General features: G+C 44.7%; 1 protein-coding gene across 1 annotated transcript in view; it reads right to left on the bottom strand.

The window, feature by feature from the left end:
• Window positions 1-27,654, bottom strand: part of Dnah6 (dynein axonemal heavy chain 6) — a 194,201-nt gene that overhangs the window by 8,849 nt on the left and 157,698 nt on the right. The window contains exons 63-75 of the mRNA XM_057768879.1: window positions 25,607-25,797; window positions 21,332-21,492; window positions 19,716-19,804; window positions 18,211-18,357; window positions 15,851-15,989; window positions 14,089-14,208; window positions 13,010-13,131; window positions 8,345-8,474; window positions 5,638-5,765; window positions 4,622-4,807; window positions 4,077-4,149; window positions 1,791-1,942; window positions 346-568 (exon numbers count right to left, since the gene is read on the bottom strand). Of these exons, the coding sequence (XP_057624862.1) occupies window positions 346-568; window positions 1,791-1,942; window positions 4,077-4,149; window positions 4,622-4,807; window positions 5,638-5,765; window positions 8,345-8,474; window positions 13,010-13,131; window positions 14,089-14,208; window positions 15,851-15,989; window positions 18,211-18,357; window positions 19,716-19,804; window positions 21,332-21,492; window positions 25,607-25,797 (1,861 nt within the window). The remainder of the gene's footprint in view (window positions 1-345; window positions 569-1,790; window positions 1,943-4,076; window positions 4,150-4,621; window positions 4,808-5,637; window positions 5,766-8,344; window positions 8,475-13,009; window positions 13,132-14,088; window positions 14,209-15,850; window positions 15,990-18,210; window positions 18,358-19,715; window positions 19,805-21,331; window positions 21,493-25,606; window positions 25,798-27,654) is intronic.

The following is a 27,654-nucleotide window of genomic DNA, read 5'->3' as shown; positions in this document are numbered from 1 at the left end:
TGTAGGCCAGGCTGGCCTTGAATTCACAGGCTCTCTGCTTATGCTGGGATTAAAGGTGTGTGCCAGCAGTATTTGGGTTTTGACTGAGATTTTTATTTAAAACATGCTTATTTGTTTTTATGTATATGGGTGTCTTGCCTGCTTGTCTGGGCAGCACATGTGTGCAGTGCCCCTGGAAGCCAGAAGAGGGCACTGGATCCTCTGGAATTGGAATTACAGATAGTTGTCAGCCATCTTGCGGATGCTGAGAATCAAACCTAGGTTCTCTGTAAGAGCCACAGACGGTGCTCCTTAACTGCTGGCCCGTCCCTCCAGTCTAATGTACAAATCTAAGAGCATCCTCACCTGTAGTTGAAAGTGTTCCTGCCCGCGCTCCTGTCTTGTAGAGTGGGGAGTGGTAGAGTGTTTGGATTGGCTCGTAGTTTTGTTGTGGTTCAAAATGAACTACAGGCAGCATGGGGTTCATCTGTCCTGGCAGTGCGTCCTCTATGACCATCTCTTGATCATCCCACCGAGAAGCATCCATGAACATCCCATGAACAAGAACTCCATCTTCAGGAGAGGGCAACTGAAAGATACTCAGAAGTTTAGGGGTGAGTGGAGGAGAAGGGATTAGAGTTTGGGCCACACTGTTTGTGTCCCACTGCTTCACCAAGCACCTCTAAAAACAGTGGTTTCTATCACTGCATTTTAGAGAGAGGTACCCTAGAGATCTGAGAGGTAGGACACCCTGACCTGTTTGGTACTGAATTTGATGCTGTCCACATCCTACCAGGATGCAGAACTGGGGATGCCTCTGGAAAACCCAATGATGGCTACTTCAGTCCATCTGACATGCTGAGTAATGACTTCTCTTTCCCTCTTGAGAAGCAGAGGGAGATAAGGGCTGGAATTATCATCCATCCTTCACAGCAAGGCCCCCTGAGGATCCGGGTACCCTTCTAGGAGATAGATTATATATCTCTATTATTGTATGATGAGTGTAAAAACCATTAAGACTGACCCTATAGCACACACCTATTAGTTATTTACTGTGGTTAAAGTTAGAAGGGATATGAAGGCAACACTTCCATTCTGTCAGGAGGGGGCCGAGTGGCTGCTGCAGACAAATTTTGTCTATAATAGTGTAGTGGATTGTTGTGAGTGAACTTTGTGTTGCCTATATGACACGTGCCTCTTCATTCTTTGAGTTCTGTCATCAGTCCCAACTTACTTATTTTTAAAAGACTAAAAATTATGTACTTAGTGCTCTGCCTGTATGTCTGCCTGCAGGCCAGAAGAGGGCACCAGATCTCATTATCGATGGTTGTGAGCCTTCATGTGGTTGCTGGGAATTGAACTCAGGATCTCTGGAAGAGCAGCAGTGCTCTTAACCACTGAACCATCTCTCCAGCCCCCACCAGCTCAATTTATAGATGAGAACACCAAAGTTCAGACATGTAAGCAATTGTTTCAGCATGCATGGATGGTGAAGGGTAGAGCCAGGATTCAAACTCAAGTTTGTTTCATTTTGAAACTCTGTTTTCAGTGTCTTATTATACCTCCCCTGTACGATGGAGACTACTGCTGTCTGAATCTAAATAATATAATTTTATGAAGAAAACAGTTCTATAAATTGGCCTACATTTGAGAAATTCCTGTCCAGCTGCTGCTGAGGTGCTGGCCTTTGGGGTTGGGTGCCACCCTCTTCTCCCACTCCTGCAAATGGGGGTGGTGGGGCAGGAGAGACTGCCTCAACTCTCCACTGGCAGTGGGATAGAAGCTTTGCCATGCAGTCAGGTGGACAATACCTGCAGGTCCATGGGTAGTTGTTCTCCAAACTTAATGTCCTTGGCAGCTTCTATCACTGAGGCTTGATTTCGGTAGACTGGAATCATGTTATACTTGAAACTCAGTTCATCTATAGGCAAATTATATTTTCGAGCATGGTTCTGAAGAGTTCCTGAAAGTAGAAAAAGGTCGGTCTTTTAAGGCGCATTGCTCCTCCACGCGTACTACTACTCACTCGTGCTCTGTTCACCCTGCTGTGATGGTACCCGAGAGCTTCCTCTCCATAGAAACCCTTACTGGGCCTGGGGGGGGGGGTGACTCAGCAGGTGTAGGCACTTGCTGCAAGCCTGATTAGTTTGATCCCCAGAACCTACACAGTGGAAGGAGAGAACCAACTCCAACAAGTTGTCCCCTGACCTCCACATCTGTCTTGTGACATACATACCTCCCCTCCCTCTTTCCCTCCCTCCAAACAAATAAATATAAGGAAAAATAATTTAAAAAGAAACTGAAGCTGTTAACAAAAGTCTACATGGAATTAGTTCATAGAGTATAGTGTTTGGGTGGAAGCATCACCCCAGCCCCTGGCATCTGTATAGCCAGAGAGTCGGGAATGTTTGGGTGGAAGTTCCATCCCAAGGCCTCCCCCCCGAGAGTTGCCTCAGTCCAGACTCTACCTCCAAGAAAGCCCGCCAAATGATGACCCCTCCTCAGAGATGCTCAAGGCCACTCCCACAGGGTATTTAAATTGTATCCCAGAGAACAAACACATGGTTTTCTGATTTTCCTTCCCTTTCTCCTCTCTTGGGGGCTGGAAGGCCAACCAGGAGCATTGGTATCCATTAAACCTGGGCTTTTTCTAATTTGGTTTGATTTGGTCTGATTTGGATTATTGCATTGGTAGAGAGGCTTATTGGGGTGCAGAAAGTTTTCTTATAGAAGCCTGGAATAATCTTGGGGAGGGGGTTGTTAAGGACTCAAAGGATGTATACACTTATGTCATGATTAAGAAGAGAGGAAAGGGGGCTGGAGAGATGACTCAGTGGTTAAGAACACTTGTTATTCTTGCAGAGGCCCAAGTTCAGTTCCCAGTATCTATGTCAGGTAACTCACAACCACATATATAACTCCAGTGCTAGGGGAATCCAGCAGCCTCTTCTGGCCTCTATAGGCATCTGCACACACAAGCACATACAAATACTTGCTACACACACACACACACACACACACACACATTCACAAAAGTATAGAACAAACATACTCTGTATAGTAATAAACACTTATAAATCCAGCACTTTGGAGGCAGAAGCAGGCAGATTTCTGTAAATTCAAGGCTAGCCTAGTCTCCATAGTGAGCTCCAGCCTAGCCAGGGCTACATAATGAGACTCTGCCCCCCAAAACAAACTAACTAACTAACCAACCAACCAACTAACCAATCAACTAACCAACCAACCCCCCCCAAAAACAAACAAACAAAAAACAAAAATCCAAGCAAAAAACCCCAACAAACCCCAAACAAACAAACAAACAAACAAGTAAACAAACCGTAAACAAAGGGCAGGAGAGCTAAGCTTCAAGGTTATTGCCCTGCCATGAGAGACAAATTCATGAGAAAGTTTTAAGGTAAGTCTGCCTAAATTCAGAATTTTGACCAGCTTGCTTATACGCGCTGTTTATCAGGGAATAGAAATGAGACAAACTGAGGATTGGGTGTCCAGAAGCCCACGGTCTGGGTCCCTCGGGGACTTTCCAGTCAAATCTGCTAGGATTAATGAAGGAATATCAAGAGTATTTCTTATGCTTGGGATGTTGCTCAGTGGGAAGTGTGCTTGCCTAGATGCACAAAGCTCTGGGCTCAATCCCCAGCATTGTCTGGAGGCCGTAGGATTAGGAACAAGGTCATCCTTGACTATATGATGAAGTCAAGGCGATGTGGGCTATAGGAGGCCCTGTCTCAAAATAGAAAGTATCTTTGAGAGAGAGGAAGCTGCCCAGAGCTGGGGCATGTACGGGGAACAGCAGCTGAAAGCTGGGAAGGAGGTTAGGGGATGGGAGGGTTCTGTCACAAGGAGAGTTGAACCGATAGTTTTCTATTCATGGATTTAGCCTAACTCAAAGCCAAGCCTAGATCACCAGAGAGGGGCAAGGATTAGTTTACCAGGGAGCATCTATTCCCTGCCCCCACGCCCAGGGAGGGAGGAAGAGTAATTCTAGATTGTCCTAGATCAGCAGGGTCAGCAGGGCCAGTCAGGCCTTGGCAGCCATGACCTTTCCCATGAGGCTTTCCTAGGGGAGGCACCAGTACCTGTGAGGAATCCTTGAGGAAAGAAGAACCCGGAAATCCAGAAGGACTTAGGCCGTCCTCTTTTGAGCCACAGCTGAGGGAGAGACATGATTTCATGAGGCATTTCATTTCTGAGGTGAATGCACCATCTAAGTGAGAGCTGTGTTGGGGGTGTGTGGCATCTAATCGATGTGGCATCTAACCCCCGCCCCTCATATTACTGCTGGTCCATTCCCCTTCTCACCTACCAGTCTTATTGCCAGCCTGAAACCACCAGGCACATCTGGCTATGTGGAGTCATGTCGTGTTTGCACCTTACTATGAGGCCATACACTGCAGCTAAAGCCTCAGGAATGGCCCGAAGTTGAAAACCAATATATAGATAAGAGCTTAGGGACAATGACATTATAATCTACTTAAGACTTTCAACGTGAAGCCATACTGGAAGGTTCTGTTTCTCCAGAATCAAATGATTCCTAACAGTTGCTAAGCAGTGCTCCCTCAGGAATTTAGGGCCAGGCAAGCTGTCAACCCATGAGAACCCACACAAGTGGAATCTCTCGTACATCCACGAATGCAGTCCTCAGAATAAGGTCTTTGACCCACGATCCCAGCGGCTTCAGCGATGGGTAGGCTGTGTTAGACCAAAGAGAGGGAACCTGGTTGTTGAGGAAACTCTGATACACTTTTTCCATTTCTTCGGACATCACCACAAATCCAGCAATGGCTTTGTTGAGTGTTTCTAGAGAAATCTGGGAGAAGGAAAAAGATTATTACAGGCATAATTACTGGGATGATGGGACAATGGCTTTCACAGTTCTTATGTGTGTGACTGAGCATGTGTGTGTACATGCATGTGGCAAAAGACAACCTTGGTATTACTCCTCATGCGTTGTCTTTATTTTTTTAAGTAAATCTATGTGTTCTATTATTTTATGTGCTTAAGTGTTGTGTGCCTGTGTATATGCATGTGTACCACATGTGTACCACATGTGTGCCTGTGTATATGCATGCGTGCCACATGTGTGCCACAGGTGTGCCTGTGTATATGCCTGTGTACCACATGTGTGCCTGTATATATGCCTGTGTATATGCATGTGTACCACATGTGTGCCACATGTGAGCCTGTGTATATGCATGTGTATCACATGTGTGCATGTGTATATGCATGTGTATCACATGTGTGCCTGTGGAAGCTAGAAGAGGGAAACTGATCCCCTGGGACTGATATTATAGGTGGCTGTGAGCTGCCATGAAGGTGCCAGGAATTGAACCCAGGTCCTTTGGAAGAGCAAGCAGCCAGTGCTTTTGACCGCCAAGCCATCTCTCCAGCCCCGACAGTAATTCTAAAACTTTAAGGCAGGTCAGTGAGGAGCTTGGGGGTTTGTAATGTCACATGTTCACACAGCCACTGCTAGGACAAGAAAGTACTCAACCATACACAGCCTGGGTCTGAGGATAGCACAGTCAAACAGAAGGTTAGAAACGCTAGGACAGAGGCTTCTAAGCACACTAGTGTTTTTCTAGCGTTTTCCATAAGGCTCGGCTACCCAGAGGCAAAGATGGAGGGAAGCATTCATACATGTATCAACTTCAGCAGGTTGTTGAACCGGTCCACTTCCTGGCCAAGGACGGTGGTCAGAGAGTCCAGGCGGCCTTGAGCGTCCTTGACAAAAAGGCTCTCGGAAGCTCCCTCCATCTGCAGGGCTTCTGAAACACACACAGTTGACATCTCAGACCAAACACTCTTGATTTCCATCCTCACAACACTGCAACCGTCATGGGATTCTCCTTTAAAATATTGTGTATTACTGCTGTGTTTTCACAGGACATGTGAGTGCAGGTATATGCATGCCATGACGTGCCTGTGGGGGTCAAAGGGCAACTCTGAGGAGTTTGTTTTCCTTCCACCTTTGTGTGCACACAGGCCCTCAGGCTTGCCAGATGGGCACTTTACCCACGGAGCCTTCTCACTGGGCCTGGCTTCTTGTTACATATTTTTTTTCTAAAGCTTTTTTCTCTCATTATTTAAGCAAGAGCTTAAATTTGACACCATTTTTAAAACTTACAAGTCTCTGATGATCCACCTGTGTTTACATACAATCAGTCACAAAACAATAAGGCTTTAACAAATGGAAACCAGAGAAAAATGTGTGTGTGTGTGTGTGTGTGTGTGTGTGTGAGAGAGAGAGAGAGAGAGAGAGAGAGAGAGAGAGAGAGAGAGAGAGAGAGAGAATATCAGTATTTCACTCCCTGTCACGGTGGTGCTCATCTTCTGTGCCGGTTTGAACTTTGGCTTGGCCACAGGAAGGTAGAGCACAAGAGACCCTGACTGGGGTAGTGTGGAAGGAAGGCATGATGCATGTACCCAAGTGAAGGGCAGCCTGCTCCCTTTCTGGGTAAGCATGGGGGAGGATCTGAGTCGAAGCGAGTGGAACAGAAGTCAGTGCTGCTTGGAGCTTGCAGGTCTGAGTGAGGGGATCCTGTGAGTCACTCTCCACAGTGGGTGTGGAGGAGTGACAGGGAGGCTTAAGAAAATACATCTGGGGTTGGGCAGATGGGTCAGTGGGTAATGGTGCCTGCTGCTAAACCTCCTAACGCGAGTTCAATCCCCGAGTCAGACCCAGTTAAAGGGAGAGAACCGACTCCCACAAGTCATCCTCTGACTTCATACAAGATACATTTCGCTTTGGCAGAACTAGAAACAGAACTCCAAATACCTTGGTGGCAAATGCTACCCACCGTGGTGATGGCTCCTTTGATAAGCGACAATCCAGAGGCCAGAGGGCTGGGGACTCATTCCCTCCACCCCCTCCAGCCCCCGGCACCGCCCCTTGAATATAAGTGCGGAAATCTTGTTCTTCTCTGTAGACCCGCACTACTTCCGGGAAAGGAGGGGGTGGGACTGGGAGACAGAGGCGGAGAGAGACTTGAATTTATCCCAAGTTACTGAGCATCACTCAAAGACTGGCGTCAAACTGGAGGGGGAATGAGATGTCCTTCCAACCCCAGTCCTACAAAACGGAGGTCCAAATGAGCCACATGGGCTAGGATGAAGGAAGGAATTGCGTTTTCCTTGAATGTCTGCGGCATGGGTTCTGAGATATGCGGCACACAGACCGGATTCTTTCCTGAGCCTTCACAATTGGGCTGCTGGAGGACCATCTCTCTGCTGTCTCTCCGGACCACAGAGCTGTGGTTACATGAGCCTTACTGTCTCCCCTGTACCCCGGGGGCATTTCAAGCCCCTTAGTTCTGCGGAGTGGTCGGACCTCCTGCTCTCAACCGCGGCAGATGGCCTGCTTCTCATTTCACAGGGAAAGCATAAACTCCATGAAGCGTGCTTCCCACTTCAGAGTGTAAGTGTGAGCTTTACCATGGGTAGAAAATCTCCTCTGCGTCAATGGGCATCTGGAGAAAGCCCACTGTCTGCACTGTCCTCATCTTTGCATCGCTGCTACTCCCCCTCCCCATTATATTTATTTAGAAGAAACTGCTCCCTAAATTAACTGGCAGTTTTCTTCAGCATTAACAGAACTCCCTGCCCAAGTGGACATTCTGTTTTTGGGGCCTGCCCCTTGTGGGTTGGGGAATATCAGGATTCTTCTTGGGTCACACGAGTCCTTTTCACCTGGAAGTCTTTAGAGTACTGCCAGGACTCTGTCATGGGCTCAGTTTTCTTTCCCTTGGTATGACATCACTTCTGATCATGAACAACCAATCTAGGAATGTAACTATATTGTCAGTCTCAGGGAAGTGGGAGAGTAGCTTTCTTGTGATTCTTCAGGAAGATTCCATAAATTACCAGCAAATAAGGCTAAAGTAGCCATTTCTCCCGAGTAAAGAAAATACTGAGGTGGATTTGAGGAAAGGGCTCTAGTAAAGCTTTATGTGATGATAGAAATGGCCCCATCTGTGCTGTCCAAGACATAAGCATTTAAAATGCTTAGTGCCACGAAGGACTCGATGTCAAAATTTAAGGTTAACAAGCTGCCACACATTGCCAGCAGCTACTGTCTCGGATGCCACAAGTCCAGAGATGTTAGAATCAGCTCGGAGCAAAGCCTGGCTGAAGTCATGTGGGCGGTGGCTCCTCTTGATCCTTGCAGGTGGGCTGCTGGGGTGCAGTAGGTTTCCAGACAGGAATGGGGAACTCCACGTGAGGTGAGCTCTCCAGGGAGAGAGAAGTCTATGAAGGAAATTAAGCCTCCACATCTGCTTATCATTTAGTTCTCCGGGTTTGTTCCTAAAGCCCCTGTCACGGGTGGGTGCCAGCAAATATTTCTTACCTGGAACTCTGGTCCGGATTGAAGCAACAAGCTCTTGGACAATCTCATCATTGCTCTTCCCCTCGCCACCCGAGAAAGATCTTGGCTGAACCTCAAGGATGGTGTTGATGAGGGTGTTGGTCTCCTTGTACTGCAAGGGCGGTAAGAGAACAGGGAAGATGGAGTCAGATAGTTTGTCATGTGTGTCGTTTACATATAGGAAAGAGGCAAGTGTTCAAACACACAGGCATTAATTCAACTGAGGTTAGAATACAAGAACTACTCTCTTAACCAAGTTAATTTTTTTACATTAAGAAAATTGTGCGTGCATATGCACATGCACGCCCTGACGTGAAAGTGGAGGTCAGAGGACAACTTGTAGGAGTCGGTTCTCTCCTGCCACCATGTGGGTGTTAGGGATTGAACTCGTGCCATTAGGCTTGGTGGCAGCTGTCTTTATTCTGCCAACTCTCTCTTCATCAAATGTTGAGTGCATAGTACCATTGATTACACACACGATGCTGTTCGTCAGCCCTCTAGACCTATTCATCTTTCCGAACCAAGACCTTATGTCCATTGATTAGAAAAAGAAGGGAAAAGCTGTTTGGCCATCAGCAATCATCTCATTGGCTTTGCCCAGTATAGACACATTCGGCCAGCTTGGTCTGTAACTCTAGCCTGGGCTCTCCAAACCCAGCAAAGCACCCCAGCTCTTTCTTTCTGGCCTCTGTGGCAGGATGGCATGTGGTTTCCTAAGGATCTCTGGAACGGCATGGATGTGGGCATCTTTGAACTTGGACCGGAAGCTCAGCGAGTTTTCATGTTAGCTGGCTTGGCTCAACTATGTCTTTCAGGTGTCTTTCTTCTTTCATTCCCCCTCCCTGCATAGGATAAGAAGACCTTTCCGGTAGGGCGACAGACCCAGCAGCTGTGTGGACACAAGCCTGCATCTTCCACTTCTGGTCCACGCTGGCCCTTCAAGAGCAGACCATTCTAGCAGCAGCAAGTAGCTCTAAGGAGAGCTTGCTAGGCATGAGTCAACAGCCAACAGCACTCCTTGTCTGGCAGAATCTGATGCGTGGGGGCAGCCTTTCCATCCAGTCGGTTGTTATCCGGCTTTTCTTCATAGGAACAGTAAGTCCGTTCTCAGAACAGCTCACTTCTCCCTCAAGCTCATTCCATTCAGTCTCAGGGTCAGAAAGTGACATCCTGGCAGTGCGCTGGGGTAACAAACTGGGGTAACAAAGCCCGGTTCAGACAGCAGAGGGGGCTGCTGACACACCCTCGGACATCAGATCTGCCCCTCCTGCCCCGTCTGTCCTTTACTAGCTTCTACTAAACATGTATTTAAATAAAACTTGTGAAGTGTAGGAAGAATATAGAGTTTTTGTGTTCAGACCACATTCCTCAAGAGGGACAGAATTATCCAGACTAAGCAAAATACTATTTTATAATGATCCACTTTGATACAACCATTTGTATCTCTAGCTAAAGGCAATTTGCAGACAGATGGAGACTGATCTCAAATCTTCCCCTTCCTTTCTGAAAGCAGGAGGTAAAAGCTCTCCCACGAACCAAGGCTCTCTGGTGTCTGGAGAAAGGAAAGCTCTTCGCAGGGATCTGGTAGAAGAGAAACCATAGCAAAACCCAATAGTCTTGCTGTGGGAGGTGGCACATCATGCTTGTAATCCCAGACTTGGGAGGCAGAAGCAGGTGGATCTCTGCGAATCTGAGGCCAGCCTTGTCTACAGAGGGAGTTCCAGGACAGCCAAGGCTATGTAGAGAGACTCTATCTAAAAAACTAAAACAAAAACCAAACCAAAAATCTTCAATAGTCTTCCCTAGGGAAGAGCACACTTCTACCAAATGCTCAGCTTTGAAAACACATACCTGTTACATTATACATACTGAACAGTTGCATTTATGTATTTAGGAACGCACATACAACATACACACCACCACCACCACCAACAACAACAACAACTAAAAACAAGAGGTCATGGATTTGAAAGAGATCAAGGTGATGGCACATAAAAGGGTTTAAAGTTAGGAAAAAGAAGACAAAGGAGAAACGACATTATTCTATTATAATTTCAGAGAACAACAAAGATAAGAAAGATACAAAACTTTTATTTGCTCTGACCTCCCTGCATCCTGGAGTCTGCCCGCTGCCTCCCTGTGTTAACACAACACCAAGCAGCGTAACTTTGTGCACTTCCCTGGACTCCATTTCTCATTGGTGCCACCGTGTTTGTATTAAACCTGTAAAGGCTTTAATCCCAACACTTGGGAGGCAGAGAGAGGTAGGTGGAGCTCTGTGAGTTCTAAGACAGCCTAGCCTGGTCTACAAAGTGAGTTCCGGGACAGTCAGGACCATTACACAGAGAAATTCTGTCTCTAGCAACAACAACCTGTAAACTCTTCCTCTGTGAAGCTGTACCAATAAAGCCAGCTCAATTCTGTGGCTCAGTCGGGACCTGGAGAGTGTGGACATCTACTCGGGCAGACACAGGTATAATCTCGTCCCTTCTGCACATGCCCAGCTGTTTTTCTCTCTGCTGTTCTTAGTTTTTCCTATGGCACATAAGCTTCCCCATATGATGGTTGGGGAGCGGGTGGGATTATCAGGGGAAAGACAGACAGCTGCAGATATGACACCCCCGCCACTGACTCCAGGGAGCCCTATCTGAAATGCAGCATCTGTGTACTCTGTGCTGGACATCTGTGCATTTCTTGGACCAATTACAATAATGGCCGAGGGAGGAGGTGCGGCCTTTGGTTAAGCTTGGGTCACATGCCCACCTCTGTACATTGTATTATAGGTATGGGTGGTTTGCTTGCATGTTTGTGCACCATGTTCATGCCCCAGAGTGCATGAATCCCCTGGAGTTAGAGTTAGAGATGGTTATGAGCTGACATGTGGGTGCTGGGAATCGAACCCAAGTCCCCTGGAAGAGCAGTCAGTGCTCTTAACGGCTGAGCCATCTTTCCAGCTTTTATCTTATCCGAATCCTAAGGAAGAAAAAGGAACAATTGTTCAAAGGAGAGTGGCTGCAATGTTAATCCAGAACTGTGGAAGAAGAGGAGTTGCGGAGAGAAACAGGTCGGGAACTCATGACACATTCTGAAACCAATGGAAAGCACAGACTCCGCCTGGTTTACAATGCCTACAGTGCCAGGCGTGTGTGTGTGTGTGTGTGTGTGAGTGTGTATGTGAGTGAGCGTGTGTGCGTGTGTATGCACGCGCGCGTGGGGGGGAGGGGTTGGAGTGGGGTGGCTTTATCCCTCCTGAAGCTGTCCTCAAGAGGAGGCTAGGCCAGCCCTCCCATGCTTTCTTTCTTTTGTCCACTTCCCCTGTCTTCCCTCCTCCCTCCACCATTTAGAAGAAGCAGTCAGAGGTCAGGTGGAATAGATAGAAGGCTTAGCCACAAGTACACTCTTCTGAAAGCAGATCAGCGGAAACCATGACATATTATCGTAATGCCCTGCTGAATGCAGCAGCGTCATTGTTGGCAAACATGAAATTAGGGGTCAGAACACTGACTTCCTGTGGTGTGCATTCTGGGGAGTCTGGTGTTGTTAGAGTCCTTGATACTGTGGTAGACCTCACCTTCTTTCTTTTGGTTTTTCAAGACAGGGTTTCTCTGTGTAACAGTCCTGGTTGTCCTGTAACTTGTTTTGTAGACCATACTGGCCTCGAACTCACAGAGATCCACCTGCCTCTGCCTCCTGAATGCTGGGACTAAAGGCCTGCACCACCACCGGCTGGTGGCTTCACCTTCTAACATGTACGCAGGCAAAATTTAACTTGAAAAGAAAGATAATCTCCCCACCCCAGGCCTCTTCTACTGCTCTAATCCTTGACCATTAGAGATGTCTGGAGTCCTCAGAGACAGCGCTATTCTTTATGGATGCCTGAGATGCTAAGATGAAGCTGGGCCATGCGAGGTCCTCATGTGTGGTGAACTCAATCAGAAAATATTTTTGTTTTTACTTCTTCGCAGCAATTTTGCTACTGTTACGAATCATAATGTAAATATCTGTTTTTTCCAATGGTCTTAGGCGACCCCTGTGAAAGGGTCATTCGACCCCCAAAGGGGTTGTGACCAGGTTAAAATCACTGCTCTGGAGCTAGTGCTGTGGTCTGGTACCTCGACTACTTTGAGAGAGCAAGGTTAATTATCTTCCTCGGGTATTTACTCACAGAATCTGAACCAAGGAGCCGAGAAGAGACACTTGGGACATTCGGAACTGTAGTGTTCTGCTCTAACCATAACCTTCGTGTAACAGGAGCCAAACGTGTTCAGTGTGGTGGGAAAAGGGCAGGAGAAGGGAACACACACGCATGTGAATGCGCGCACACTCACACACGCGTGTGCATCTTAGGACTCTGTGAAGTCTGTGTCTAGTTTACATTAATTTTTCTTGAGGCCTTGGGCATGAGAGATTAGCATTTTCATCTTTTCAGAGTATGGAGCCAGAAGGATTCTGGCCACTGAGGGAAGTGAGTCTCATTAAAGACCTCGAAGGCACCAGAGTGAATTGAAACCGTTGCTGAAAGAGAGGCTAACCAGTCTTTTACTGTTTCCTGAAGGCACTGTAGCTCACAGAGCTGTGAGGGCAGGAGCAATGTCTCGAGTTTATATGCAAATGTAAATATGTATATTAAGCAGAAAGACAACATACTTGAAAGACTAGGTTGGCATTTTCATGCATTCCAAAAATTTCTGGATCATCTATCAAAGGTAGATCTTCAATGTAGTCCTTAAACTCTTGGAGACTGTCAGCCAAGGGGGAAAAATAGATGCCTGTCAATAAAAAGCAGAAGACAAATGTGTATAAAATGGATTAGCACTGCCTGGCCTGGTTCTTATTTTAATTACACAGTTTTTCTCTGTGTCTTCCCACGGCTATGTAATGTGAGCGCATGTGCCTGTGGAGGCCAGAAAGAGGGTGCTGGGCTCCCTGAAACTAGAGTTACAGGTGATTGTGAGCTGCCCAACACGGGTGCTGGACACAGGGCACACGTCCTGTCCAAGACAGTTCGTGTTTGTCACCATCAGCCGCTGTTCTGGCCCCAAGTCACATAAGCAGCAGAGCTTAGCATCATGATCTTTTCAGAGTAGGGAGCCCAGCAGGGTTCTGGACTCTGTTGGAAGTGAGCCTCATTAAGGCATCCAAATTTGTGCTCATGTTAGAAAATGTCCTTGTGTTGATTTGGTAAATAGATTATAATTCATCAAATCAAAGGCTACATTTGCGAAATGTTGAAATATAACATCACTGCCCTCTCCCCAATGATGAGAAGGCATACAGTTGACTGGAAGCAGTGTCCAGTGACTTAACAGCAGGAGCTTTGGCGAGCTGGCAGTGTCGTAATCAGATTTCTTCCTCGAAGGAACTGACACTCAAGGCCATTAATTGATCTGTTTACTGTCTGACCCCAAAAGAGTTACCTCCAATTCATACTTTTTTGTTACTCAATATTTGGTCATAGAGGTGTTCTCCAATTATATTAAAAATACATTATTCCATATCTCTGAAAATGCACTTAGATATATTACAATCAAATTTAATACTAAACAAATGCACAGTGGCTGCTATGTAACGTACAGTACTGTGTTCTCACTGCCAAGCCAGCTTTGACACTGTTGGACAAGAGGGTGGGGTAAGGCTGTCACTATGGACAGGGCACATAGCTGGAACACTGAAAGATGCTGTCCGGGACTTCTGGGGAAGGGACTTTCGGCATAAAAGTCATTTACCTGATTCTGAGTACTTATAATCATCACTCAGTGTCTCAGGAGAGAAAAATCTTTTCAAGACAGTTCGAAGACATCTCTGATCCCAGGTGTCGGTCACTCTCCCACCATAGGTGATTTCACCTGAAAGGGAGCTTGCATTTTAAAATATATTACTGTTTTTTTACATTAACAAATTTGAATAGGTTTATTTATATGCGCATTTGGTTGGTACTGAAAGTGGTTGCTATGTCCCTCTAATAAGTCAACTTTTAAAAAGCAGGAAAAATGTAACATGTGTATGCTCTCCTCATTATTTTACTTTATTTTTTTAAAATTATGTGTGTATGTATGTGATCCTGCATGAGTTTAGATGCACTGTGTGCGTGCAGGAACCCACAGGGGCCAGAAGAGGACGTCAGATCACTTGGAACTGGTCTTAGAGGTTGTAGTGAGCTCCCATGTCAGTGCTGGGAACTGAACCTGGGTCCTCTGCAAGAACAGTGAATGCTCTTAACCACCGAACCATCTCTTCAGTTCCACAGTTTTGTTCTTTCAAATAACAGAAACTAAAGTTATTGGACTCTTCTGAATGATTTCTTCCCTTTCCCTTTGTTTCAGAAGGTTCTTGAGTGTTGACCCCCCCCTAGAGACTGTCAGATTCTAAAATGTTCTCACTTTCCATGAAACATTGCTTTCGTTTGAGCTCACCGAGAAAACGGAACCTCACATTGTTCACAGTAGATCTGTATCTACCTCATAAATGATTGCTCTCAAGCCAGAGTGAAAGAGAGAGTTTGTCTGTCAGAGATGAGGTCAGGGGGATTCAAATTTATGGGTGCAGTGTTTCTCTCCCCAGAGATGCAGCACTCAGCCTGTTTCAGTGTCGCTCCAAAAACACGCGCGGGAAGGGACCGTGTGGAATGATTCTTAATGTTAACATAATGCCTTGGGAAAGTTCTAGATCCACTGTAGTGTTCCCAGAAGGATTTCACGTACGATACGACATTGCCTAGGCTGACGTAAGACTTTACCATACAGACTCATCTTAGCTATATAAAGTAGTGCCTGGGGCTAACGAGATGGCTGCCAGTAAAATGCCTGTTGCCCCGGCATGAGAACCTGAGTCTCCATCCCCTGCATCTGCAGGAGAGCCTGGCCTCGTGGCTTGTGTCTGTACTCCCGGCACTGCGGGTGAGGGCAGACATAGGGAAATTCCTCCAGCTCATTGGTCAGTCAGCCTAGCCAAACAGTGAGCTCCAGGTTCAGTGAGAGGCGCTGCCTCAGAAAGTAAACTGGAAACCTATCAGTGGTCACAGCCCCAAAGAAAAATGGCTCTCCCTTTGCCTAAGCGGAGTGGGAGAGGGGATAAGTAAGGTAGATGAGATTATTACATATTAGATATGTATATAAAATCTTTAAAGAATAAAAAAATGGTTTAGGAGCACACTTAATGTCTACCTCTAGATTTTACATGTGCATACATGTACAGACACAACATGAGCATATACACACACACACACACATACATATCACTGAGACACACTCACACAGACACACACGATGTCTGGTATTATTGCTACTGGGGAGAAATGTCTCCCCAATTTTCTATATGCAAATATTCTCATGACATGCTTGTCACTGTTGTAAGTTCACAAAGGGGCCATGAGTTGTCACTGCCAACATTAAACACTGGGGGAGAACACAGTCTTCACAGGGGCCGGGCAGGTGTAAATCAATAACTCTGCTTAACAGCCAGGTGCCCAGGTCCCGTGCACACACTGACCAGTAATGTAAATTAGTGCATCCCAGGGGATCTTCCCTTCGTGGCAGTAAAGGTTGAGGTTCAGCAAGGCACATTCTCTATCACTGTCATTAAATTCATAGCAGATATTCCAGCCAAGGGGGCCAAACTTCTTTCTCTCCTACAACGGAAGAGGAGAACATTCTGAGACACAATTGACAAGGTTAATTTTGTATAATGATGACGAAGTTAATTTTCACTACTGAGAGATGAAAGTTTTCATCTATGGTGGGCAGCCCAATACTGCAATCAGTTAGAAACATTTGGTTCAGCTTCAGCCGGGCTTTTACCAAAACAGGCCAAAAGCATCTTCATTCAATTCTCCCCATGTTTCTAAAAGAAAATCTGTTATGGGAGCTTTGGCAGATCTATCAGAAGAAACTTTGCTCTGTAGAGTAAAACAAAACATTTCAAACTAGGAAAAATCTCCAACCCACCTAGAGTTTGGCAAAGAAACACACTGTAACTCAGAGAGAAAGGGAGATGGAAGGGGAAGGAGGGAGAGCGAGAGTCTTTGTCCTAGGTTTATTTCCATCGCTGTGGTAAAATATGCAGACAAAAAGCAGCTTAGGGGAGAAAGGGCTTATTTTTTACTTTCAGCTCCAGATTACAGTCCATTGCTATGGGGGAGCCATGTTAGCAGGAACTTGAAGCAACTGGTCTCATCCTAGACACAGGCAAGGGCAGAGAGAATGCTCATCTTGCTTCCTTTACTTTGACACAACTTAAGACCCAAGCCTGGGGAATGGTGCCTCCTGCAGCGGACTGGGTCTTCCCACACCAGTTAATAATCCAAACAATCTCCCACAGATGCCCTGTCAGGCCAAGCTGATCCTGGCAACCCTCCATGGATTCCAGGTTGTGTCAAGCTGCAGCTAGAACTAGCCGTCACATCGCCATCTCCTACTATCTGAAGGAGTTTTCCTACGCCTGTAGTCATGCCATGCCGTGCTGGTACCTGATGACTTCTCCATGGTGACATCAGTAACTGCGGACAACTAAAACTCGTATACATAGTCACAATCTTTGCGTCATCACTTGCCATAGTTAAATCCCCTCCTCCTTTAATATTTTACCATCCTCCCCATTTCTTAATTTTAAATTGATGGTTGGGGCAGAAGTTGGTTATATATTCTCTCCTGTAGCTCAAATTTCTACTAAATGTTACACAGCTCCATCTATGGAGTTTCTGATCTCTTCAGATCATTTTGTTTATTTATTCCGTATCTTGCATCTTTACCCATTCCTTTTCCTCCAGAGACTCTTTCTTGGTAGAGCACATACAGTTGAAAACCAGAAAGCTAACAATAACATCCAGAAATAAGTCAAGAGTCAGAGTTCAAGCACAGGGTCACAGGGTGTATAACGGGCCGAGTGATGCATCTTGAACAGATGGAAGGAAACTGGTGCTGCTTTGCAAAGTGTCTTTTAGAAGCTTTAGGGCTCTAGTCAGAGGTAAGGAGGAGTCTCTTGAAGGTGGTGAGCTCATCCCGAGGATCAGGAAGGGGTGAATTAGCCCAAGGGAGACACATGAACCAAACTGAGTGTGGTGCATGTGCCTGCTGTCTCAGAGTCTGGGCGGCTAAGACAGGCGGGCTCCCTGAGTCTGGGTTGTATAGTGAGATTGTACAAAAGGAAAGATTATACCTGAAAACAACAACCAACACAAAACAAGGGGACCTTGAAGACTGGCAAAGTAAATGGGGGTGAATAAAGGCTAAAAATCTTTGTGAGTTTTTACTGTATGTCATTGAGTGAAAGGGACCACAGATGTGGGGACTAGATCCTGGAGGGGAAGCAGATTTGGAGTGTGAGACAGAGTTGACCTGTTGAACTGGACCTCATACATTCCTCTGGGTGAAGGTATTCTTCAGGCAGACCAGGATAGGGGCAAGAGCTGGGGCTGTGAGGTGCTGAGGCAAGGAAGGCAGCGACATTGGTGGCTGTGCTAAATAAGCTTGATTTCCAACACAGAATGGGGCCTTAGCATTTCAAACGCCATTTTCAAGTTTGCACTTATGTCTTAACTATTTACATATTTCTAACAGGGAACACTTCTTTATTGCTTTTAAAAAGCAGAATTGGAGTCTAGAGAGAGATGCCCAGGGGTTCGAGTGCTTGCTGCCCTTCCAGAGGACCCAAGTTTGGATTCCAGCACCCATGTCAGGTGGCTCATGACTATCTCTAACTCAAGAATCAGAGGATCCAACACCCTCTTTTGGTTGGCCAAAGTACCCAGACATACGTGGTATACACTCTCTCAGACACATGCACACACAAACATAGACATATACACAAATAAATAGAAATTAAATCTTTTTAAAAACCGTGAGGGAATATACCTGAATAATTGCATGGAAGAAACAAATGCCAAATATTAGTTGTCTCCATTTTTTTCCAAGTATATTTTCTTCAAAAAATGAAGGTGTCATCTCAGTAAAGGCTCTTCTGATATTTGCACGTAAGCCCTTTGGAGGCTCATTGGTTACCTGGATTTAGAGATCAAACAAGGCAGAGAGGGTTGCATTATATACTGGAGCCATGGAGATAAGGGTAACTAATGTCCATGGGGCATTTTTTGAATGGTTAGGCCTGCTTTGTGTCGTGTGTGTGTGTGTGTGTGTGTGTGTATGTGCACACCCATGTGTGCTCAGGGGCTAGAGGAAGATGTCAGGTGTTCTACTCTATCCCTCTCTATCTTATTTATTTGAGATCGAGTCTCACTGACCCCAGAGATAGGCTAGAGATGGGCAAGCCCCAGTATTTTCTTAACTCTCCCTCCATGCACCTGTGTTATAGGTATGTGTGTCATGCCTGGTTTTTTATATGAGTGCTAGGGGTTTGAACTCAGGTCCTCATGCTTGTGCAGCAAGTTTTGTTACTCACTAAACCATCTCCCCAACACCACTGCTTTTTGTCTTGTCCATGGAGAACAGACTCTAGTGGGGTCCTCAGAACCACCATGGTTGAACCACCATTAGAAGAACCCCAGATATTTCCATTTGGGGTCTTTCCCTCACCCATTAAACATAAGACAGAGAGCCTAATAAGTTTCCATTGGATCTTGTGGTCATATCAAAATACAAAACTATCCTGCATACTTTTTCCCACTAAGTACCACGACATGAGGGAAGGGAGGCAAGAGGCATCTCTTGTTTTTCATATCATAGATTTCCGTCATATTGGAAATTTGCTGCACTGAAACCTAGAAACTGGAGGCCTTCTTGTGTGTCAAATGTGGAAGGATTCCTTCAGCTCTGAGAGGGGCGTCATTCCCATGACTCTATGCATGTGGCATTTTCTTGCAGAGGGAGGGGAGAGTCGGAAGACTTGGATGGCTTGTAGACCAGAACATGCAAAAATGAGAACAGTCTTGAAAAACCACTTCCCTGCCTGCTCTTAAAGTCCTTTACATGGATCTCTGCAAGCTCTATAACACCTGGACCAAATCTCTCACATTCTTGCTGTGAAATAATCTTCTTGTACACTGTAAAGATTTGTCCCTCAGATTGGTTTAGTAAAACGCTGATTGGCTAGTAGCCAGGCAGAAAGTATTGGTGGGGAAACTAAACTAAGGAGAATTCTAGGAAGAGGAAGGGCAGGGTCAGAAAGTCACCAGTAAATGAAGAGAAGATGAGAATGCTATACTAAGAAAAGGTACCAAGTCACGTGGCAAAGTATAGATAGAAATATGGGATAGTTTAAGTGCAAGAGTTAGCTAGTAATATACCTAAGCTATGAGTCAAGCGTTTATAAGCAATATTCAGCCTCTGTGTTGGTTGTTTGGGACCAGGCAGTCAGGACAGGAAATGTCCGTTTCCGCATTCTAGCTGTATACATGCCATACCTTGACAGAGTTCTGAAGGACTGTCACAGGAAATGTTGGGCTAGGCATGGAGCTTAGAAAAAGTCGGAACGTCTCCCTGATGGCCTGATCTGTTAAGACGAAGGCAAAACAGCAGGAAGGAAAATGTATAGCTTGTAGGAGTCCTTTTCTGTGGAAACAGTTATTCTAGAGAGGAAAGACAAGGCTGCAAAAGACTGTTTGTACATATCAAGTATCATAACTGTATGAGGATCAAAGCAGTGATCGATCTTGAGACTTCCTGTCAGGGGGCTTGCAGTCTAGATGCCGGCATGCTTTGATAAAGAAATCAGATATACCAATAAAAATTTACCTTTATTTATTTATTATATAGTTTTATTGGTTCTTTGAGAATTTTTGATTTTTCCATTTTCTCTCTGAACTTCTCCCATGTCCCTTTCATACAACTCTGAGTCTTTTTTTTTTTTTTTTTTTTTACACCTATCAAGTCCAGTTTGTGCTGCCCAAATAATCTTAGATGTGTGACCTTCCAGTGAAGCCTGGTGTCCTTACCAGGGGCCACACTCAGCAAAAATCAACTCCCCCTCTCCCAACAGCTATCAATTGCCAATATAGCTCCTCCGTTGGGGGTGGGACTTCACGACCATCTCCTGTCAGTTTTCTAAGGCTTCTTGAAGAGCTGGCAAGGAGCTGAAGGAGCCCTCCTGCCAGGAACTGTTTTTGTGACCCTGGACTCTGACCTGTGGTGAAGACCTTCTCACTTCTCGTTGGGTGTGAGGTCGTTTCCCCTCTCACCATTTCCCACTGAAATGTAGAAGGGTGACACTGGGGAGGAGGGGCCTTTCAGGGAGGGTGACTTAGTGACGGAGGCAGCTGGGCACCCTGTAAAGAAGCAGCTTGTTTCCTCCATGTGCAGCACTGAGTAAATGAGACAAGAGTCACAGCTCTTACTCTCTCTGGAAGTTTTCTATAGCTGGCAAAGCTCCCGAGAAAGTGCTATGGACACCTGAGGTCATTTGCTGCTCTCCCTATGGCATCCTGGCTCTGACTTTTTTTCTTTTTTTGAGATGACACAGACAAGGCTGGCTTCGAACTTAGAGAGATCCACTTGCCCCTGCCTCTGGAATACTGGGACTAAAGGTGTGCACCACCACTCCTGGTTCTGTACTTCTCTCTATTTCTATTTGTTTTATTTTAGACAGGGCGTCTTGTATCTCAGGCTGTTCTTTGACTTGTCTTGGAGCCAAAGATGACTTTGTGTTCCTGATCTTGCTGCCTTTATGTCTCAAGTGCAGGTATTCAAGGACTGTGCCACAATGCGGAAGCTCTGCACTCTTCATTGTATGGGTAAGATTTATTGTCTTTTCTCGACCCAAGCCTGTTTTTCTATTTCTTTTTTTTAATCAGGTGGTTTCCCACAGAATATGATGTGCAACAAATGATTCAGTGTGCCATCCCTTTACTCTGAGTTCAAGCCTTTTTTTGAGTCCTGTTGGGGAACTTTACCCAATTTCCCTATTGCTCAACTCTTTCTTCCCAATAAGAGAAAGAATGAGGTCTCTAGTGGAGACTCTCCATTAGACCATCTGGATAAGCAAAGGATGGTGCCATTACCCAGAGGAACGTGCACGACTTACTTGGATCTGTGAAGGTTTTGATCAGCTCTTCCATTGCCAGCATCCAGGAAACAGCAAGATGGCAGTTCTGCAGGAACACCCAGTTTCCAGTCTTCATTGCCTCCTTGATCATCTTCTCGGCAATGGGGCCTTGTCCCTGGCCCAGGGAAATGGACTGCACTCTGATGGAACAACAGTGAAAGACATTTATTTATATTCTCTGTCCACGTGCATGTGTGACACGTCTATGTGCATGGGAGCTTAGGCTTCATGGTGTGCATATGGAAGTCACAGGACAATTACAGGACTTGGATCTCTCCTTTCACCATGTGGGACTCAGGAACTGAACTTAGGCTGCAGTTGTCTTTGCTCAATGAGTTTCAGGCTCTCTGTATAGTTCAGGTTGGCTATGAATGTGAAATTCTCTTCCTTCACCTCCTGGGTGTTAGGGTTACAGGTGTACACAATGACATCTAGCTTGCCAACCTTTTAAATGATTTCTCTTTTTTATATTTCATCTAAAAAATATTTCCATACTTCTGATGATATTTTATTTTCTTTTTTAAAATTTATTTATTCTTTTTAAAAAATATATTTATTTATTATGTATACAATATTCTGTCTGTGTGTATGCCTGCTGGTCAGAAGAGGGCACCAGACCCCATCACAGGTGGTTGTGAGCCACCATGTGGTTGCTGGCAATTGAACTCAGGACCTCTGGAAGAGCAGGCAATGCTCTTAACTTCTGAGCCATCTCTCCAGACCCCTGATGATATTTTCTATATTATCCTCTATTGCTTTGCCTGCCATGTTTATATGTACCAGCTATCAGGATTGATTTACACGTACAAGCCAAGGTACTGGTTAAAGTACATTTCATGTGTATGGCCATCCCACTGGCTCAGGGCTATATATAAACATGATTATTTTTTCTTCATTGCTCTAAAGGGTCACTTTCATCACAAATGTTTTCCCAAATTATGTGGTTCTATATCTGATTTTTCTATTCTCTTTTAGCCATCTACTCATCTAGCTTTGACCAGGACCATGTCTAAATGACTCTAATAGGTTAGAGTAAATCTTGACATGTGTTAAAACATATCATCTCACCTTGTTTTGATTCAGTAACTTTAAAAATCTTTTAAAATTATTTTTATTGAGGTATATATTTTTCTACACTCCTCTCCCTTTCTTTCCCCTTCCCTCCTATCTTCTCCCATAATCCTCCTGCTCCCAATTTACTCAGGAGATCTTGTCTTTTTCTACTTCCCATGTAGATTAGATACACGTATGTCTCTCTTAGAATCCTCTTTGTTGTCTAGGTTCTCTGGGATTGTGAATTGTAGGCTGGTTTTCTTTTTCTTTTTTTTTTTTTTTTTTTGCTTTATGTCTAAAAGCCACTTATAAATGAGTACATATGGTATTTGTCTTTCTGGGTCTGGCTTATCTCACTCAATATAATGTTTTCTAGATCCAACCATTTGTCCACAAATTTCAAATGTCATTACTTTTTGCTGCTGTGTAGTACTCCATTATGTAAACATACCACATTTTCCTAATCCATTCTTGGGTTATGGGGCATTTAGGTTGTTTCCAGGTTCTGGCTATGACAAACAAAGCTTCTATGAACATAGTTGAGCACATGTCCTTGTGATATGATTGAGTATATTTTTACTATATACCCAAAAATGGTATTACTGGGTCTTGAGGAATATTATTTCCCGATTTTCTGAGAAATCACCATACTGACATCCAGAGGGTCTGTACCAGTTTGCATTCCCACCAGCAATGCAGGAGTGTTCCCTTTACTCCACATCCTCTCCAGAATAAGTTGTCATCAGTGTTTTCGATCTTGGCCATTCTTACAGGTGTAAGATGGAATCTCAGAGTATTTTTTTTGATTTGCATTTCTCTGATGACTAAGGATGTTGAACATTTCCTTAAGTTGAACATTTCCATTTTAGATTCCTCTGTTGAGAGTTCTGTGTTTAGGTCTGTACCCATTTTTTTTTATTGGATTATTTGTTCTTTTGATGACCAATTTCTTGAGTTCTGTGTATATTTTGGAGATCAGTCCTCTGTCCGATGTGGGGTTGGTGAAGATCTTTTCCCTACTGTAGGCTGTCATTTTGTCTTGTTGACTATAGCCTTTGCTTTACAGAAGTTTTTCAGTTTCAGGAGATGACATTTATTAATTATTTCTCTCAATGTTGCTTCAATAATATTTATTCATTCCGTTTAACCACTGCAAGTGTGCTGTTAGTTCAGTGTCTTCTGGTACACGCACAGTGCTGAATGACTAGTGACTGACTGCTCATTTCAGGAATGTTTTTACCTCCCCTCCCCGACCAAGGAAACCTCATATCCACTTTTAAGAGTTCCTCAGAGAAACAGAACCAATAGCACACGCGCGCGCGTGTGTGCGCACGCGCACACACACACACACTTCTCACTGCAGATACATTCTCATGGTATACACAATTGTCTGTATGTGTCCATATATAGGACAGAGCGGGTATTGGCTCATGTGGTTATGGAGAGCAGCCCACCCCACAGTATCCCACCTGACAGCTGATCATAACAGAAAGGTGGGCATTTCCTTCAGTCTGGGCCACAGGCTTTGAGACACGAAGTCACTGCCAGAGGAACACATCTTCAACATGTCTCCAGCTGTCCTTCCTGTGCTTTTCTGTTTCCTCCCCTGGGATTTTCAAGTTTACATTTCTTAGGCCTCCGCTAATTTTTCTTCATCCTTTTTTCTTTCTGCTCTGAACAGCATCAGCTGACCTGTGTTCACACCCACTGTGTCTTTTCCCTGCCTTCTCACACGCATGCTGCATCCCTTCGGTGCAACCCTCATTTCAGTATTGTGCTTTTCTCCTCTGCAATTTCTACATGGCCTCTTTATGTAAATCCTGCCTATTGATATCCTTATTTGGGTGAGACATCTTTTGTGTTTTCCTTCAGTCCCTTGTCTGTGCTTTCCTTTAACTGTCATGAATAAAATTAAAACAGTCCAAGATCTTGCTATTCAAATGTCGAATGTTCTTACTTATATGTAGAAAATAAAAAGTTGATTTTGTTTTTCGAGACAAGGTTTCTCTTTGTAGCTCTGGCTGCCCTGGAACTCACTCTGTAGACCACGAGGCCTCAAACTCCCAGAGATCTACTTGCCTCTGCCTGCTGAGAGCTGGGATTAAAGGACGCTGCCACCATCCGGCTAAAAAGTTGATTTTAAAGACATATAGAATAGGATCATGGTTCAAACTGTCCGGGGGAAGAGGGTTCAGAGAGGAATAAAGGACAGTCAACAGGGGCAGGGTGCTGGTGGACAGGAAGATTATGCTAACTGGTTGACAACAGTTAATAGCATCTTTCAAAATTGTTGGTAGAGAGAATTTTGATAGAGATGCCATCACACAGATCTGATCCTAACATATGGTATACATGTCTGATGACTCATAGTTACTGTGGGTGTGTATAATGTATATATAATTATAGTAACTCATGATTACTATGAGTCAGTTAAATATATTTGAAAAGTTTTATTATGTTAAATTCAAGGTCTTACATTCTTCAAAGTGAGTTGCTAATTATTTCTGCTGTGAATGAACATACTCTCTCATTTTCTTGTTTCTTTGGATGCATTGTAGTTTTTGATATGTAGACATTTTGAATATATAATGTGGTAACTATAGGAATTGGGTTGTCACCACTCCCTGATGTTCACTATTGCTCCTTGTGTGGTTGCTACTTTTACTTAGTGACTTCTCTAATGTCTGTATTCTTTGCAGCGCATATACACCCATCTCTCTGGTTGGCTGGCTTAGCAGTCAGCTGGTAGTGAAGCAGGGTTTTACCCAATGTCTGGAATGACAACAAATTGCTCAGATTTGCACATGGGCTCTGTAAGTCTGCACATTGGTCAGGGGTGAAGACCACTCAGCCTGCCTGACTGTCAGACCGGGGCATGGTGCTTTCCAGACTTCAGGTTCAGATTGAAGCAATGGCTCTTCTTAGGTTTCAAGACTTCAAGCTCATACCATCAGCGGTCCTGGATCTCTGCCTCCCAGACTTGACTGGAGCTATATATCATCAGCTCTACAGAGCCTCCAAGGTGCTGACTGCAGAACTTGGACCTCTCAGACTCCCTAATTACAAGACATGATCCAGTTCCTTACAATACATTTCTATACATTTTAGTATAAGGTTGATATGGACAATAGCAATATCATATATACACATATATGTCTACACGCAAACACATGTAACTATAGCCTCATGGTGTGACCTTACCGTTCTGCATACCCACTCTCCCGGGCAAACCTTTGAAAGGCGCCCATGGGATCGGAGCCTGTGCTCAAGATGAACACCAGGGGTGTGCTGCTTGACATGTCCTGATACAGAGTGGCCAGGTCTACTGGAGGTGTCTCGATAAACTGCTTGCCAAGATTCTCTATCACAAAGTCTGTAAGAGCAAAAACTACCTGAAAGTCAGAAAGAAAGAAAATGTTAAAAGTAGTATGTGGGATGAGGATGTTTTACATTCCTATCCCAGTTTTCTCTCTCTTAGAGGAGGGTGTGCTGTACTTTGATATCTAAGAAAATAACTTATTTTATCTTTAATTGTGTCTATGTCTGCATGTGGGTGTATGCGTGTGAGTGCAGGTACTGTTAGAGGCCAGAAGGGGGCACTGAATCCCCTGGAGCTGTGCATGCCATGTGTGTGCAAGTGATCAGCTGTTAGCTGCCTGAGCTGGGAACCAAACTTAGACCTCTGAGTGTGTGTGTATATGTGTGTCTGTGCGTGCGCGTGTGCACTAGAGGGCATGCATGTGTACAAAGGCCAAAAGACAACTTTAGAAGACTGGTTCTCTTTTTCCACCTTGAGATCAGGGCACTGAACTCATATCATTAGGTTTGCACAGCAAGGGCTCTCACTCCCTGAGCCTTCTTGCGGCTCACTAAGAATTTCATTTTTAGAATGAAATTTCATCTTTGTATCTAAACATGCTGCTTCTGAAGGAGGCTGAATTTGTGTACAAGACTATAGGACCCTGTGGAGATCACCTGTGTTGGAATGTCCCTAATTTCCTGAAGGAACATTTGACTCCAGCAGTTAGGACCACTTGACACCCAATGGCCCTGCTTTAGAACAGACACAACAGGTTAGGCACCTTACAATCTTGACTCCGAGATCTTGTCTCTGGTCTCATCTGTTCTAAGGCTTCAACCAGTTAGCTAATTTATTTATTTATTCAAGGCAGGATCATATCATATGATCCTAGCTAACCTGGAACTCACTATGTAGATCAGACTGACCTCATGGAGATCATAGAGATCAATTTGCCTCTGCCACAGAAGTGCTGAGATTATAGGCATATGTTGCCATTCCTGGTCCCCAACCCCACTTATTTTTCATGTCATCATCTGGAGCAAACAGAGGGACCATGTTCCTGAATGATTCCATGAGGGTATCTAGTTGGAAGGCGTGATGCCTGGCATATTGTTATTTTTAAAATCTCCTTTGCAGTGTGATCCGGCCCATGGTCTTGACTAATTTGGGTTTTTGAATACTCATACTGTGGTGTGACTGACTTATTCTCATTTCTAAAACACAATCTGAATTCTAGACTCTTCCATGTTAATGCATGAAGCAAATTTTGTTAGGCAGGATAAGCCTTATAAGATGCTCGGTTGAATGTCCAGGCGACAACCTTCAATAAGTGCTCTGTGTATTGTCAAAGAAGTCTGCCATTTATAGCTTTCTTCATTACTTTTAAAAAAGATTTTATTTTTATTTTAAATTGTGTGTGTGTGTGTGTAGTTACATGTTTGTGAGTGCAGAGGCCAGAAGAGGGAATCTGATCCCCTGGAGCTGGACTCACAGGCAGTTGTGAACAGCTTAATGTGGTCACTGGGAGCTGAATTTGTGTCTTCTGCAAAGGTAGTAGTATATTCTCTGAACTGCTGAGCCATTTCACAACACTTAGAGAGCCCAGTTATGTGTAAGCGTAAGACCAGAAATTATAGCTTAACCCTTCTTATTTAGACTTATATGTGGAAGAATCATAAACCCGGTTCTCCACTCAGCTCCAGCATTTACTAAGACAAGACCAGATCTTGTTTCATTGATACCTCTGCTCATTCCTTCAGTCCCTGGAGTGATGATATCAAGCAAGCCTCATGTCTCACACCATTTTACCTTTAAGGAATTCGGTATGTTTTCATATGACAGCCTTTTAATAACATAATCACACAGTTACTAATGATAATCCATTAATTTCAAATGTATAGCCAGTGTTCACCTTTGTCTGACTGAATTGCAAATGTGTGCGCATACA

The sequence above is a fragment of the Chionomys nivalis genome, chromosome 1, assembly GCF_950005125.1.
Source record: "Chionomys nivalis chromosome 1, mChiNiv1.1, whole genome shotgun sequence".
Taxonomy (NCBI): domain Eukaryota; kingdom Metazoa; phylum Chordata; class Mammalia; order Rodentia; family Cricetidae; genus Chionomys; species Chionomys nivalis.
This window is presented reverse-complemented; position numbering and strand designations above follow the sequence as displayed.